General features: G+C 41.1%; 1 protein-coding gene across 1 annotated transcript in view; it reads left to right on the plus strand.

Annotated features, from left to right (window-relative positions):
* The window catches only part of fbxo38 (F-box protein 38), a 40,703-nt gene that overhangs the window by 22,857 nt on the left and 3,703 nt on the right, over positions 1-14,143 (plus strand). Inside the window, 6 exon segments of the mRNA XM_037261899.1 lie at positions 952-1,113; positions 4,151-4,792; positions 5,645-5,745; positions 7,076-7,178; positions 7,555-7,721; positions 9,863-10,008. Of these exon segments, the coding sequence (XP_037117794.1) occupies positions 952-1,113; positions 4,151-4,792; positions 5,645-5,745; positions 7,076-7,178; positions 7,555-7,721; positions 9,863-10,008 (1,321 nt within the window).

The following is a 14,143-nucleotide window of genomic DNA, read 5'->3' on the forward strand; positions in this document are numbered from 1 at the left end:
TCTTGAATATTCTTTTGTTGCTGAAAACTTTCCGCTCCGTACTTGAGTTCATTTATCAGTAATAATGTGAAAATGATTGAGATGAATATTTAAGTCGGATGGATGGATGGATGGACGGAGACTTTATTGATCCCGGGGGGAAATTCAGTTACCAGCTGTATCCACACCCAACAGTGACAGGTTAAAGAACAGATATGCCGTAGCTACATAAATTGTACAAACATGCAAAATAATGTAAATTAATGATCGATTAACATCAAATGCATAAATAAATAGATAGATAAATGGACAATATAAACATTGGTCACGACAAACAAAACAAGAGAGGAGAATAAATCTGCAGTAGATGCACTAGACACCCATGACTAAATAAATAAACAATAATCAGCAGATGAGTGTCAATATGTAAATAACAACAAACATTATTTGCCAAAGATCATGACCGTGAACGCACCCCTATCCCCCACGTTGAGTTTTAAAAGTCTCACGGCATGGGGGAGAAAAGATCCCCTCAGCCTTTCCGTGGAGCAAGATGGTGTCAACAGTCACTGAAGCTACTCCTCCGCCCAGTGACGGTGATGTACAGTAGGTGTTTGGGGTTGTCTTTGATGCACAACGCCAACGCCCGCTGATCTGCCACAGACCTCAGATCAATTAGCTTTGCGCCCACAACAAAACATGCCTTCCTCACCAGTTTGTCCAGGCGGAAGGCACTCGCAACAACAGATTGATAAAAATCCACAGCATCACATTGTCCTTTTTTGCACAGTGGTCATTGTGCCCCTAGTAAAGAAAGGTTAAGTCTGGAGCCTTTCATTGGATTAGGCATAAACCAAATTATAATTACTGCCAGTCAAGTTCTTTTGATCACGTTGAGTTTAACTAATAAGTATATTTATTTATTTCCTTTTAAATTGTATTGGAAAATGTAACTTGTAATGTCCTCCCTAGGTCCCAGTGGTTTGGTTCGGCAGTGTAGACCTCCCGGGGTTGCCATTCCCAAGCCCTCACTAATCCTGTCTGACTCGGACAGTGAGGAGGAGGAGGAAGGCCTCGTTTCAAGACTAACTCCAGCAACTTCCTGCTCACAGCAACCTATTTCTTGCACAGAAGGTGTCTGCACAATACAGATTACTTATCAGTTGTTTCAGCGTGGTTGTCATGTTCGATTCTATAAATGGTCTTGAATGTTGACCATTATTATCACAAACAGGCGCCAGTCAACCAAAATAGCGCCCTTCGTGTTTTGGGTCATTTAGGATTACCAAAATTATTTATTTTTGCTGAGTGACAAAATAATGAGAGAAGGATGTTTAAGCCAAATTTTCACTACAGTACTTACTTCAAAGTCACAAGTTTACACAAACTTTCATCAGTATTTGGTACCATTGTCTTTAAAGTGTATGACCTGGGTGAAATGTTTTGGATATCCTTTCTTCATCCCTGCAGTTTCAAACTGTAGTTTGGCTTTTTTTGTGTTTCTTTTGTAATAATTGCTTCATCCTGGCAGAGTGGCATTTCAGCTCATGTCGCAACAGTACTTGTTTCTTGGTAGATAATGACATAGCCTTACCAGCTTCAGTCAGCATTTATGCAAAGCCTTTTCTTTTGTTCTTGGGTGCACATGCATATATATTGGACCAAAGCGCATTCAATTCTGGGTCAGAGAACTTCCTCCTCCTTCCTGAGCAGCATGATGGCTAGACATTCCCATGGTTTTTATACTTGTGTACTGTATAATTGTTTGAGTAGGTGAATATCATACCTTCAGGCATTTGGAAATTGCACCCAAGGCTGAAGCAAGAACCGTGTGTCACTTGTATCTTGGCACATTTTTTTTACTTTCTCTTGATGTTACACAAACAGGGCAAGGCAAATGTATTTGTATAGTAGTATCCATGCAGAAGGCAACATGTGTATTTCATCGAGTTAAAATAGAACATTTAAAGGAAAAAGCAACAAAAAATGATGTAAGAATTTGACATTTAAAAGCAAAAAATGGAAAAAGTAAGATATTTGAAAGAAAAGTGAAGATTAAATACTTTACTGACATAACCAAAGAATGTACAGTGCAACATGTATGATTTTAGAAAAAAATGATTAGTGAAATGCACTAGAAAAGACCATCATAAGTATAGGGAAAAAATCATACAGTTGCTTTTAACTTGGTTTTGGGAGCATTTACATTTGGCATAAACTTGATTCCTGTTAACAGTTTAATAAATCTGTGTGCAGCATTACATCTAAATTAAACTGCACTCCGCCGATTGACCCAAGTCTGCTGACCTCTGAGCCCGATTTGGTGTATCCATCAGTATTTCTGTAATTTATTCCGGACCTAAGCCATTTAATGATTTATAGACCAATAAAGGAAAGTACATGAGTTAAAAAAAAAAAATATTTACTACACCTGACTGGGATCCAATGTATTGTCTTTAGGACTGGAGTGATATGTTCTCATCTTTCTTCTTGTCAGAACTCGAGCTGCAGCTTTCTGAATAAGCTGCAGCTGGTTGATGCTCTTCTCAGTTAGACCTTTACAGTCCAGCAATTAAGTTAATTGAAGATAAAAACATAACTTTCTGCTTGTCTGGTTGAAGCATGCAACTTTTCAATCTGAATGAGTTTTTCAGCTGGTAAAAGGCTGTTTTAATGAATGATTTGATATGACTGCTGAATGTCGTTATTCAGTCCAGTTATTAGTTTTAGACACACCTTAATTGAATTGTTGTAATTTGGGACATTAATAGTCGGTGGCGTGGTAAACTGGTTGTTTCCCAACCAGAGGTTGGAGATACGATTCCTGGCCATTCTGACCATGATAAATCGCTTTGATGGCTTTAACAGGTGGAAAAGCACTACACAGATGAAAGACCATTTAGCATAGCTGGTACAGAAAATGGATGGATGGATGGGTGGATGGATGGGTGGATGGATGGATGGATGGATGGATGGATGGATGGATGGATGGATGGATGGATGGATGGATGGATGGATGGATGGATGGATCCTCTGCATAGCCATCATAGCTAACATTGGCGTTTTGGAAAAAAATTACCCAAGGGTAGCATATACTATACAGCAGGGGTGTCAAATTCATTTTTTTCACGGGCCGCATTGTAGTCATAGCTTTTTACGGAGGGCCATTATGACTGTCAACCCAAATAAATGTATGAGCACCCCATATTATATACAGTAAAAGCTACAAAACAAACTGACAAATAACTCGTTTTCAAATCAGATGAGTAAAAACTGGTAAATATTAAAAAATTTGCAATCCTAGTAATGACACACGAATTTGATGCGCAATTTGTCTTCGCGGGCCACATAAAATGATGTGGCAGGCCGTATCTGGCCCCCGGGCCTGGAGTTTGACACCTGTGCAAAGGGGACCAAGGACTAACTCTTGAGGGTCCCCACGTCATGGCAATCTTATCAAATTTGAAATTGCCAATGGTCACAAAATAACTCATTTCCTTCATTTTAGGACAGTTCCATTCAGTCCTACCCAAATTTCTAACCTGTTCAACTGTATATTATGAGATACTGTTTCAATTGCTGTACTGAGCTCCAATAAGAGAAGACACCTTCCTGCCCCAGTGTACAATCTTATATCACTTAGTACTTTTTAAAACCCTTAGTACTTTTTAAAAGCGCTGTCTCTGTACTGTAAGTAAATATATAATCATTGTTGTGGCAAATGCAGCATGCTAAACTCGCTGTCAGCAAACTAATATATGTCAGTGATAAGTACTACTTTTTCTTTGTCTTCTGTTCCTTCTTATTAGTCTTCTTCTGTCTCTTGCCAAAAGATGCATTACCGACACCTTATTTTGCATGTGGCAATTGCCACAAAAGTTCAATATTTGCAACAGCAAAAAGCTGCAATCATTTCCTAGGATTCTACCTTTGTCAACAATGTAATGCAGGGTTCTAGTTAAGTGATCTTAAGCTTAAAATAAAAAGGGTTTCGTAGTTAGAAGCAGAACATTCAATCCAACTTGTTTGCTGCCATCAACATGATTAGGGGATGGCCATTTTGGGTCAGATTTCGAGTTTATAGTCCAAAAAATTGTGATATGGTAATTGCTTTGATCAATAAAATTTGTGCTCGAGTATACTTTTAACCTTAATGTATCTGTGTTTCCAGGTAAAGGAAAGACTCCTCTGCGGCGGAACAATAATGGGCCTGGATCAGCGTTGGTCTCGGGAAATCGGGTGAAGCCTCCTGCGTCAGAGGGTCGCTGTGAAAAGAGCTGTCAGGTGACCAGTGAACAAATAAAGGCTGACATGAAGGCGGCATCCGAGAACAGTCGGAGGACTAGCAATAAAGGCGTCAACACAGAATCAGGGGAGACCTCAGCGAGGCCAGGGCAGGATGGCACAGTACAAGGCTCCGGTGTCAGTGGGGCAGCAGAAAGGCCGCTGACCCAATGTGTGGACATAATTGAACCTGGATCAGCCCAGGGACCTGAGAGGCGAGATACTGGAAGTGGCAGGACTAATGGGGGCACAGTAAACCACTCTGGAACACATACTGGTGACTGCAGCACCAGAGAAGTTGGATTAAGGCAAACTCCTGGTACTGCTAGTGTTGCGCATCGAGAATCCAAAAGTTCTGTTGAAAACATGACTTCAGGACAACCAGCTGGTCAGAGGCACAGACGAACGCTGGTGGCTCAGCGTTCAAGTTGTAAGCGAACTCTGGCCAGTGATGAGAACTCTCCACCCAGACGACCTTTGACCCGGTCCTGCACTCGTATGTCTTCTGTATCCCTGATGCCAGAGACAGGTAATAGTATGAACAATTGAAAAAGATCTATCAAGATCACGTGTCAAACTCCAGGCTCGGGGGCCAGATCCAGGCTGCCATGTCATTTTGGATTGGATTGGATTAGATTAGATTAGATTAGATATTCCTTTATTTTTGTCCGACACAGGGAATTTTTTTTTTTTACAGCCTTTTGAACAATAACTGAAGAAAATATTTCTGATTTTGAAACTTGTAATCCATTGATTTATGTATATGTATTAATATGAGATTGTTAAACCTTTATATGGCGGCACTTTCATAACGTCCGTAGCACAGTGGCGCACACGCATGTCCGTCTCACAGTGCAGATTCTGCGGGTTCAATTCCAGCTCTGGCCTTCCTGTGTGGAGTTTGCATGTTCTCCCCTTGCCTGTGTGGCTTTTGTCCTGGTACTATGGTTCCTTCCCACATTCCAATGACACGCATGGTAGGCCAATTGACCACTCCTGATTCCCTGTAGGCGTGAGTGTGAGTGTGTATGGTGGTTTGTCTATGTGTGCCCTGTGGCTGCCAACCAGTTTAGGGTGTCCCCCGCCTAATGCCTGATGTCTGCTGGGATGTCGCACGCCCGCGAAAAGTGGTTTGAAAAATGGATGGATGGGTGTCATAACAGTCCTCTGTGGGAAGCCGTAACTAGAAAGTGGCCCATGGTAAAATGAGTTTGACACCCCTGATCTAGATTATCTGAGGTAAAAAAAAAAAAATTGCGATAATTTTCAACCATGGTTTTTAAAAATGTCAAAGCCACCAATAAGATAAGGGGACGCGTTGCTTGATGTAGATCCATGTTTCTTTTTTTTTTTTTACACTGGTGTTTTTATGGATGAGCAGATCTTCCAAGAACCAGGCCTCGGGTAGCAACAAGGAGGAGGAGAATGGCTGACAAATCAACCAGTACTTCGGACCCGGTGACAGAGGATGACCATATACAGGTAAACACACACACAACCCCATGCTAAACTTCTTGTGTCTTTTCACTGTGGCAGATTCTTCAGTTTATGATGGCACTGATAATTCAAGGCTACGAATGGAGCGCAATGATGGGCAGTTTGCACATATTTTGGAAGTGATTTTTCATATAAATATTGCGATAATTATGACTTAGCATGGGTTAATGGTAGATGCAAATTTTAGATTACAGCGCTCTTTTCATTATCGTGAGGGCTACATTCCAAAGAATGCCCACAATAAGTAAAATCCGCCAAGTAGAGGTTGATTTTAATTTTTTTATTTTTTTATTTTTTCATTCCATCCATGCCTCTATTACGCCGTTGTGAGGCGAAAATGGTTCCCTTCATTCAAAATACGTTATTTCACCATTTAACTTTCAAAACACAAAATGAAGAATAAAACCCAAGCTGCAGGTTGTGAAACAAAAAATGTTAATTTCAGGAATGTGCAGGAAAGGGAGGTAATGTAGCTTTGAATACAGGTAGCTTTGAATAGATTTTTTCCTTAATAAAACAAATTACAGTATAAAATATGCATTTTATGTTCACTTGAGTCATGTTTAATATTTATCTCTGACGATTTCAGTTTTGAAAGTGAAGAAAATATGGAAACAAGAATTTGAGCCAAGGGGAAATGCTTTTTCTCTGTGCTGTATAAGTTATTTTTTCTAAAGTGAAACTGCTTAGAAAAATAGTTTTCCACCTTCCATCCTTGTTTAAATAAATCTGCATTAACATCAGTCCCCGCCATTTTTCATCGCCCCACAGTTTTGCCATGTAAACAAAAAAATGCAACATAAAGAGTAATCGTACGATGTTTAATTTACGTATTTAAAAAAAAAAAAAAAACGATTTTAACATCCTTGTTTGAAAGTACTGACCAAGCGTAAATCATGTTGCGCCACTAGGTGTCACATTTGACACAGAATATGGTCCTGACTTGCAGCTTTAGTCAAGCCTACTTGACTTTTCTTTAATATGGTCAAAAAAGTATGTTAAGGTTCTTTTGAACAAATTATGCTAGCTATACACACACGTCTTTTGCTGTTCATAAGTTAAACATAAACTGAAATTCTGAATAAAAAGCTTTTTAGTATGTTGCTAACTTAGAGGCTTTCCTGGCGCACACACACTTAAAACGAAGCCGTGTACGTGTCCATATATGGTCCGAACCGTTTGTCGTCTCTTCCACCCGTAGGTTTACTGACATGTCAAGTGATAATTGCTCTGTCAGTATAATGTCCTCAAGCAAATGATCATAGTAGCAAATGAAAATGCAGTTGACTAGCAACTGTTCTCTTAACTCTTTCAGGTGTTGACCCTGAAGAGTAAGAACCTGGTGGGGATCACTCTGACCAACTGCGGTATCACCGACCTGGTCCTTAAAGACTGTCCCAAGATGATGTTCATTCATGGTACTTCACAAACATGGATGTTATGTCACTGCCGTCAGGCCAAACCTTCATAAGTCACATATTGGTCAATCCACACGTGTGGGTATTATTTTTACAAATCATTGACCAATCTAAAGTGTTGAAAATGGCTTGCTCTTTTTCACAATGCAATGCTAATGTTAACAAACGTGACGTTTTTGGGGTCGATTTGGAGATACAAGGATTCTGCCCGACCCCAACAATTTTTAATTCAGCAATACTTGCAAGGGTTTAGTACTGTACAATGAATGCACCTACTTTTGCCTGTCACAAAGATATTTTTCTACTGTGCCCCTCTGACTTCTGTGATTGATCACAAATTTTCCTTTCTCTTGTGTCTCCCTTACCTTGAGTAAAGCTACCCGATGTCGAGTGTTGAAGCAGCTGCGAGTGGAAAGCGCTCCTATTGTTAACAGGTTTGACTATGCACAATGCAAGAAGCTGAACATGGAACAGGTCCTGGATCAGATTCTGAGAATGCCTCCTGAGCGCAACCGCATCATCTACATGCGTCCTATGCACCAGGTCAGTATGCCAGGGCATCTCAAAGTCCAGTCATTATGCACTGCGACTTATTTATACAGAATACATTCTTTATTAACTTTTTTTTTTTTGTCATTGTTGTTTTTGTTTCGTTATTCACAAAAAAACCACCTAGTGTATTTGCTGTGTTTGTGATCAAACCAAAGCTCAGTCTAGTATGAAAAAAAATTTGCTTCGGCACCATCTTGTTGCCAAGGAACAAGGGCTGGTGACTATGGAAAACATAATCACAAATATTTTGATTCATATTAAAATCATGATTAATAAACACAAATATTGATTGAGTTCAAAACTTAGTATTTATTCAACTTACAAAACTCAACTTACGTAAATATAACCTAAAAGAAAAATGAGAAAAAAATCACATACCAGCTGTGCGTTGGCCTATTTGGGTCAGTATGGCATCGTGGATGCATGCAAATACATTCTTATATTTCTTATTTGGTGTGCAAACCCAATTCCAATGAAGTTGAGATCCTGTGTTAAACAAAACAGAATACAATGATTTGTACATTTTCAACTTGTATTTAGTGGATTACCTTTTAAAAACGAGAAAGTTCATGTTCTAACTGATAATTTATTTATTGAGGACAATGTTCCTCAGTGTACACGCCCCTGGCTTTTCTGAGCCCAGGCTCATCTAAGAACGAGTTATGTAAAGTGGAAGTGTTCTGTGGTCTGACGAGTCCACATTTCAAATGTTTTTTGGAAATTGTGTCCTCCGAACCAAAGACAAAAACAACAGTTCTGGACTGTTATGGACGCAAAGTTCAAAAGCCAGCATCTGTGATTGTATGGGGCAACTCAGACATCTTTGAAAGTACCCGTTGTGTGGAAAGGTACATACTGTACAAGTTTTGGAGACACATATGCTGCCATCCCAAGCAATGTCTTTTTCATGGACGCTTATTTCAGCAACCCAATGCCAAATCACTTTGGGCATGTGTTACAACAGCGTGACTTTGTAGTAAAAAAACAAGTACTAGAGTGGCCTGCCTGCAGTCTAGACCTGTCTCTCACTGAATTCAAAGTGAAAAAAATTATTTCAAAAAGAAAGTTTCAGTTTGTCTTTGTAGTATAATCTGTTAAATATAGCTTGAACCTGATGTGCAAATGATTGGATTTTATTTTATTTGTTAAACACAACGTCCTAACTTAATTGGAATTGGGTTTGTTGATAAAGTGTAGAAGACAAAATCAAACTGTAAAAAAACAAACATTTTTTAACATATTAGAAAGACTATGAGAATTGTTGTATTCCCTGTCTGTATGTATTACCAGAGCGTTTGTATGTGAATATTCCTTATATGAAGGAATATCACTCCCAAAACTCGATGCTGATTTTCTGTTACCCTCTCAATGCATTTTTACATTAATATTAGCACTGACAATGTTTATAAAATGAAGTCTGTCTTGTATTGTCTTGTACAATGAGTGTAATTATTTTTGTTGTGTCTTTAGTTTTACGGTAAACTCCTACTGGGGTGTCTTTAAACGGCTTAAAACACGCTCAGGGAGGGCAAAATAACATTTGTCATGTTTGCTGCACAAGCAGCATGATTCATCCATCACGTTGCTTTCACAACATAGGTACTTGTAAAAACACACAGTGCTTTTCGGCTTTTTTAAAAATGATGATACTGTTTTCGTAATTGTAAATGGCCAAAATCGAGCTCACAGGTAAATATCAGTTGATTGTCCTGCCGGTTTTGGTGATGTAGGATTGGAGTCCACAAATTATAATTGAATTATTAATTTACCATGCCCACTCAAACAAGTGAACAGATTAGCACCCATTCGTGTGCAGCTCTACTGCACAGGTGTCAAATCTTAGTCCAGAAAGTAGAAACCCTGCCATAGTTTGCCTTTAGCCACAGTTGCTTCTAACCAGCCAGCAGGTAATCGAGTTCTTAATTTTTTATCCCACCTTTGCAACATTAATCATAGTACCATACTTAGACTTGTGAGGGCACATAGAACATATTGCTAATCAAATTTTTGACTTGACTTCCTCTTTAAGTAGTTCTGGACGGTGTATGTTTTTTGCCACTGTGTTTAATAGCACTGGTATTATACCTTGAATAAATAGTCTCTATGCTTAACTGGATCATCCTTCTTTTCAGATTGATTCTGTGGCATTGGAACGTCAGCTCTTCCAGGGTCCCTATCCCTATCATATCGCTATAGTTCATGAGTTCAGCAATCCTCCAAATATACGCAACAAGGTCCGCATTCGCAGTTGGATGGACACTATAGCCAACATCAGCCAGTGAGTACTATCCCAGATTTATTCTGAAAAGGTGTGATAAAGGCTGGAAGTCAAACAATTCTCCTTGTCTTTCAAGTGACACAATTCACATGAGCACGGTGGCATTGTAAATTAAAAAATCCATGGAAACAGTTATTTTTAGGTGAAACATGGGCCTCCTCCAAATGCGGAAAAATAATTCAACCTGTTCGGATATGAATGTGGATTATGAACTGACCTGCAGTTTAAATCCAGCCAAAATCCTAGAACCTGTCATGGTAGCAGTTGCTATAACATATGGCCGTTTTGCCAAGATTGACTATTGCTATATAAATATACTATATAAAAATGTGAAATGCTGATTGTCACACGATATTTTACAGTTGTCATAATGGAAACTCCAATGGTCAAGCCCTTGTGATCACTTGTGCGCTTTTAGTATAGAGGCTTAGCTCAAAAATAGGCCTTTGACTTAGTCATGATGCAAACGTTCCCTTTGTTATGAAAATACCTTGGGGTCATACAAATAAATTGATCCTAAAACACAAGTTACATCACACTTTGTATAGGAAATAAAAAAATTTTTAATGTTTGCCAATTTGCTAAGAATACTCTGTAGATCAGTGGTTCTTAACCTTTTTCCTTGTTCGCACCCCATTCAATTCACCAACCAGTTCTCGCACCCCTAACCCTAAATAATTATTATAATAATAATTGGTTTACTTTACAGCTATAAGGCTTAATTAGCATTATCCCTAATGCCAATTAACACAATGACTTCTTGATTTCCAGAATTTTTCACTTTTTTCGGTTACCCCACCATTATCCCCGAAAAATTGTAAATTTCCCCCAGGGTATCCTCGCACCCCCTAGGAAGCATTCCCCCGGTTAAGAACCACTGCTGTAGATCATGTCTTCCCATCTGTTATTGCTACAATGACAAATTTGGTGTTAATGTTTATAGTTTTGGGGTCAAGGAATCCAATAAAATAAGCTTCAAGTTTTACAAACCAACAGTATTCCGCAATTGGCGCTGTAACAATGCACATTTCTTCATCAAAATGAATTTGCTTATTTTTCCTTGAAATAGCACATTAAATGTTTCCACAAATATTTAAGCAGTGCAGTTACTTCTCTATACCGTCGCTGTCCGGTGGAAACCGCTTATGTCCAAATATGGTCACTTTTTTTTTTTTTTCCACAAATTCATCTCCACCTCATCTATAATTTTTATGCAATTTTAGCCAATTTAAAACGATGAAAATTGCTTAAAAACACATGAGCACTGCCAAACACTGATGCTCTTAATCGCAACTTAGTTGAGGTCCAGCCGGAGAGGCCAGTGCCTCGGCCAGGGAGTCGCCTCTTTTTAACGTCGGGACCATTTTTTAGACAATGAAGGGTGGAGATAGGAAGGTTCGCTACATGGCTTGTTTGTTTTAAATAAATATGCTTCAGTAGTAGACTCCTGTGTAAGCTGCCATTTCGTATTAACATCAATATCGTATATTGGTAAGTCGGTTATGAATTGCATTACTCATGGCTTTAGACCTTAAAGATGGCGATTGTGTGGGACAGTCATGCTTTTGTGACTTTTCAAAGTCGTTTTTCATGGTGGGAGTTTCAGGTGTTTTGCCCTGGCCGCTTCATGTGAGCGTGGACTTTGAAGAACTGGCTGCCGCTGAGTTCTGTTTGTCCTATTTTAATCAATGCCAGGGTCTTTTTTAAGCACGTTAATATTTTTAGGTGGTATAATGTTGATGCAAGTGTGCAACAGCAATACAAGCTATAATTGAATTTGAACAATGTGGCTCCTGGGAACTCAAAATAAGGTGGTGTTTTTTGGAGTCACTGTGAAGTTGTCATTTTGCCAGTGCGAGGTTTCTGCCAGACAGTGGCGATATTAGTTATCTGAGGTAGCATGAGATTTTGATCAATCTACAACTTGTACTTGAGTGGTTCCAATTGTGTAGAGTGGTTGGAATGAGAATCAGCACTTCCAAATATGACACCATGGTTCCTCATTCCGGAAAGGGTAGTGTCCTCACTATGTCGGGATGAGTTACTTCCCTGAGGTGAGGAGCTCTAGTTTCTTGGGGTATTTTGGGAAGAATTAAGTGGGAGATCGACTGGTAGTGGTGCAGCGTTTGCAGTCCTGGGAACTCTGCGTTGGTCTGTCATGTTGACGAAAGTGCTGAGTCGAATGGTGAAGCTCTCAAATTACCAGTCAATCCACGTTCCTTCCTTCACCTATGGTCACGAGCTGTTCGGCATGACTGAAAGGACAAAATCATGGATACAAAAGGCCTAAATTAGTTTCCTCTGAAGTCAAATTCAAAATCTGCTTTATTGTCAATTTCTTCACATGCCAAGACACACAAAGAAATCGAAATTACGTTCCCACTATCCCACGGTGACAAGACATAGTACACAATATACATACAAGTAAACAACACACACAAAATAAATAAATAAAATAAAAACAAGAAGGCACAAACAATGAATAAATAAGAGTGATGAATAAATAATAAATAAACAAATAACGTAATAAATAAGACGAGCAAAAATGGAGCAAGTGTGCATACAGCAGACAGTCAGAATATAGCGCAAAAGTACAGGACGCTACGCAGAAGGGGGGAGAGAGTTCAGGATCCTAACAGCCTGGAGTATGAAGCTGTTGGTGAGTCTGGTGGTGCGGGAGCACAGGCTCCTGTACCTCTTCCCAGAGGGCAGAAGATCAAACAAAGAGTGAGCGGGGTGACTCACATCACTCACAATCGTGGTCGCCTTGCGGGTGAGATGGGAGGTGTAAATGCCCTTCAGAGATGGGAGTGAAGCACCAATAATCTTACCAGCCGTGTTCACTATGCGCTGCAGGGCCTTCATGTTGTATTCAGTGCAGCTACCACCCCAAACAGCGATACAACTGGAGAGGACGCTCTCAATGGTGCCACGGTAGAATGTAGTCATGACGGCCGGAGGAGCACTTGCTCGCCTGAGTTTCCGCAGGAAGTACAGGCGGCGCTGAGCTTTCTTCGCCAGTGATGCGGTGTTGGTGGACCAGGAGAGATCCTCACTGATGTGCACCCCCAGGAATCTGGTGCTGCTCACTCTCTCCACCACAGCACCGTCGATGGTCAGTGGCAGGTGTTGGGTGTGACCCTTCCGGAAGTCAACAACAATCTCCTTGGTCTTGTTGACGTTCAGCAGGAGGTTGGTGTCCCTGCACCACGTGGCCAGAAGGTCGACCTCCGACCTGTACTGAGTCTCGTCGCCCCCGGTGATGAGACCCACCAGAGTCGTGTCGTCGGCATATTTCAGCACGCGGTTGCTACCGTAAGTTGCAGTGCAGTCATGCGTCAGCAGGGTGAAAAGCAGCGGACTGAGCACGCAGCCTTGGGGGGCCCACATGCTCAGCGTGATGCTGGCGGAGATTTTGTCGCCAACACGTACCACCTGAGGCCTCTGACAGAGGAAGTCCAGTAGCCAGTTGCAGAGGTAGGTACTGAGGCCTAGCTTGTCGAGTTTCCAGATGAGTCGTTGTGGCACAATGGTGTTGAAGGCAGAACTGAAGTCCACAAACAGCAATCTCACATACGAGTCCCTTCTCTCCAGGTGGGTGAGGGCCGAGTGGAGGGCAGAGCAGATGGCATCCTCAGAGGACCGTTTGGCTCGGTACGCAAACTGGAAGGGGTCCATGGTGGGGGGGAGAATGGATCTGATGTGCTCCATGACAAGCCGCTCAAAGCACTTCATGATGATGGGCGTCAGTGCCACGGGGCGGTAGTCATTGAAGCAGGACGGAGCAGGTTTCTTCGGCACAGGTACGATGGTGGCAGCCTTGAAACACGAAGGGACGATGACCTGCTGCAGGGAAATGTTAAAGATGTCCGTGAAGACACCAGTCAGCTCCCCAGCGCAGTCCTTCAGCGCTCGACCTGGGATGTTGTCAGGGCCCGCCGCCTTACGGGTGTTGATAGCGGCAAGCACCCTCCTCACGCTATCGGCAGAGAGGCACAGGGGCTGCTCGTGTGGAGGGGGCGGGGTCTTCAGCGGGCAAGTGCTGTTCTGAGCGTCGAAGCGAGCAAAGAAGCGGTTCAGATCGTTGAGCAGACGGATGTCGCCCTCACAGCTCTGCGGCGCGGGCTTGTAGTCC

Source organism: Syngnathus acus, chromosome 10 (genome assembly GCF_901709675.1).
Source record: "Syngnathus acus chromosome 10, fSynAcu1.2, whole genome shotgun sequence".
Classification (NCBI taxonomy): domain Eukaryota; kingdom Metazoa; phylum Chordata; class Actinopteri; order Syngnathiformes; family Syngnathidae; genus Syngnathus; species Syngnathus acus.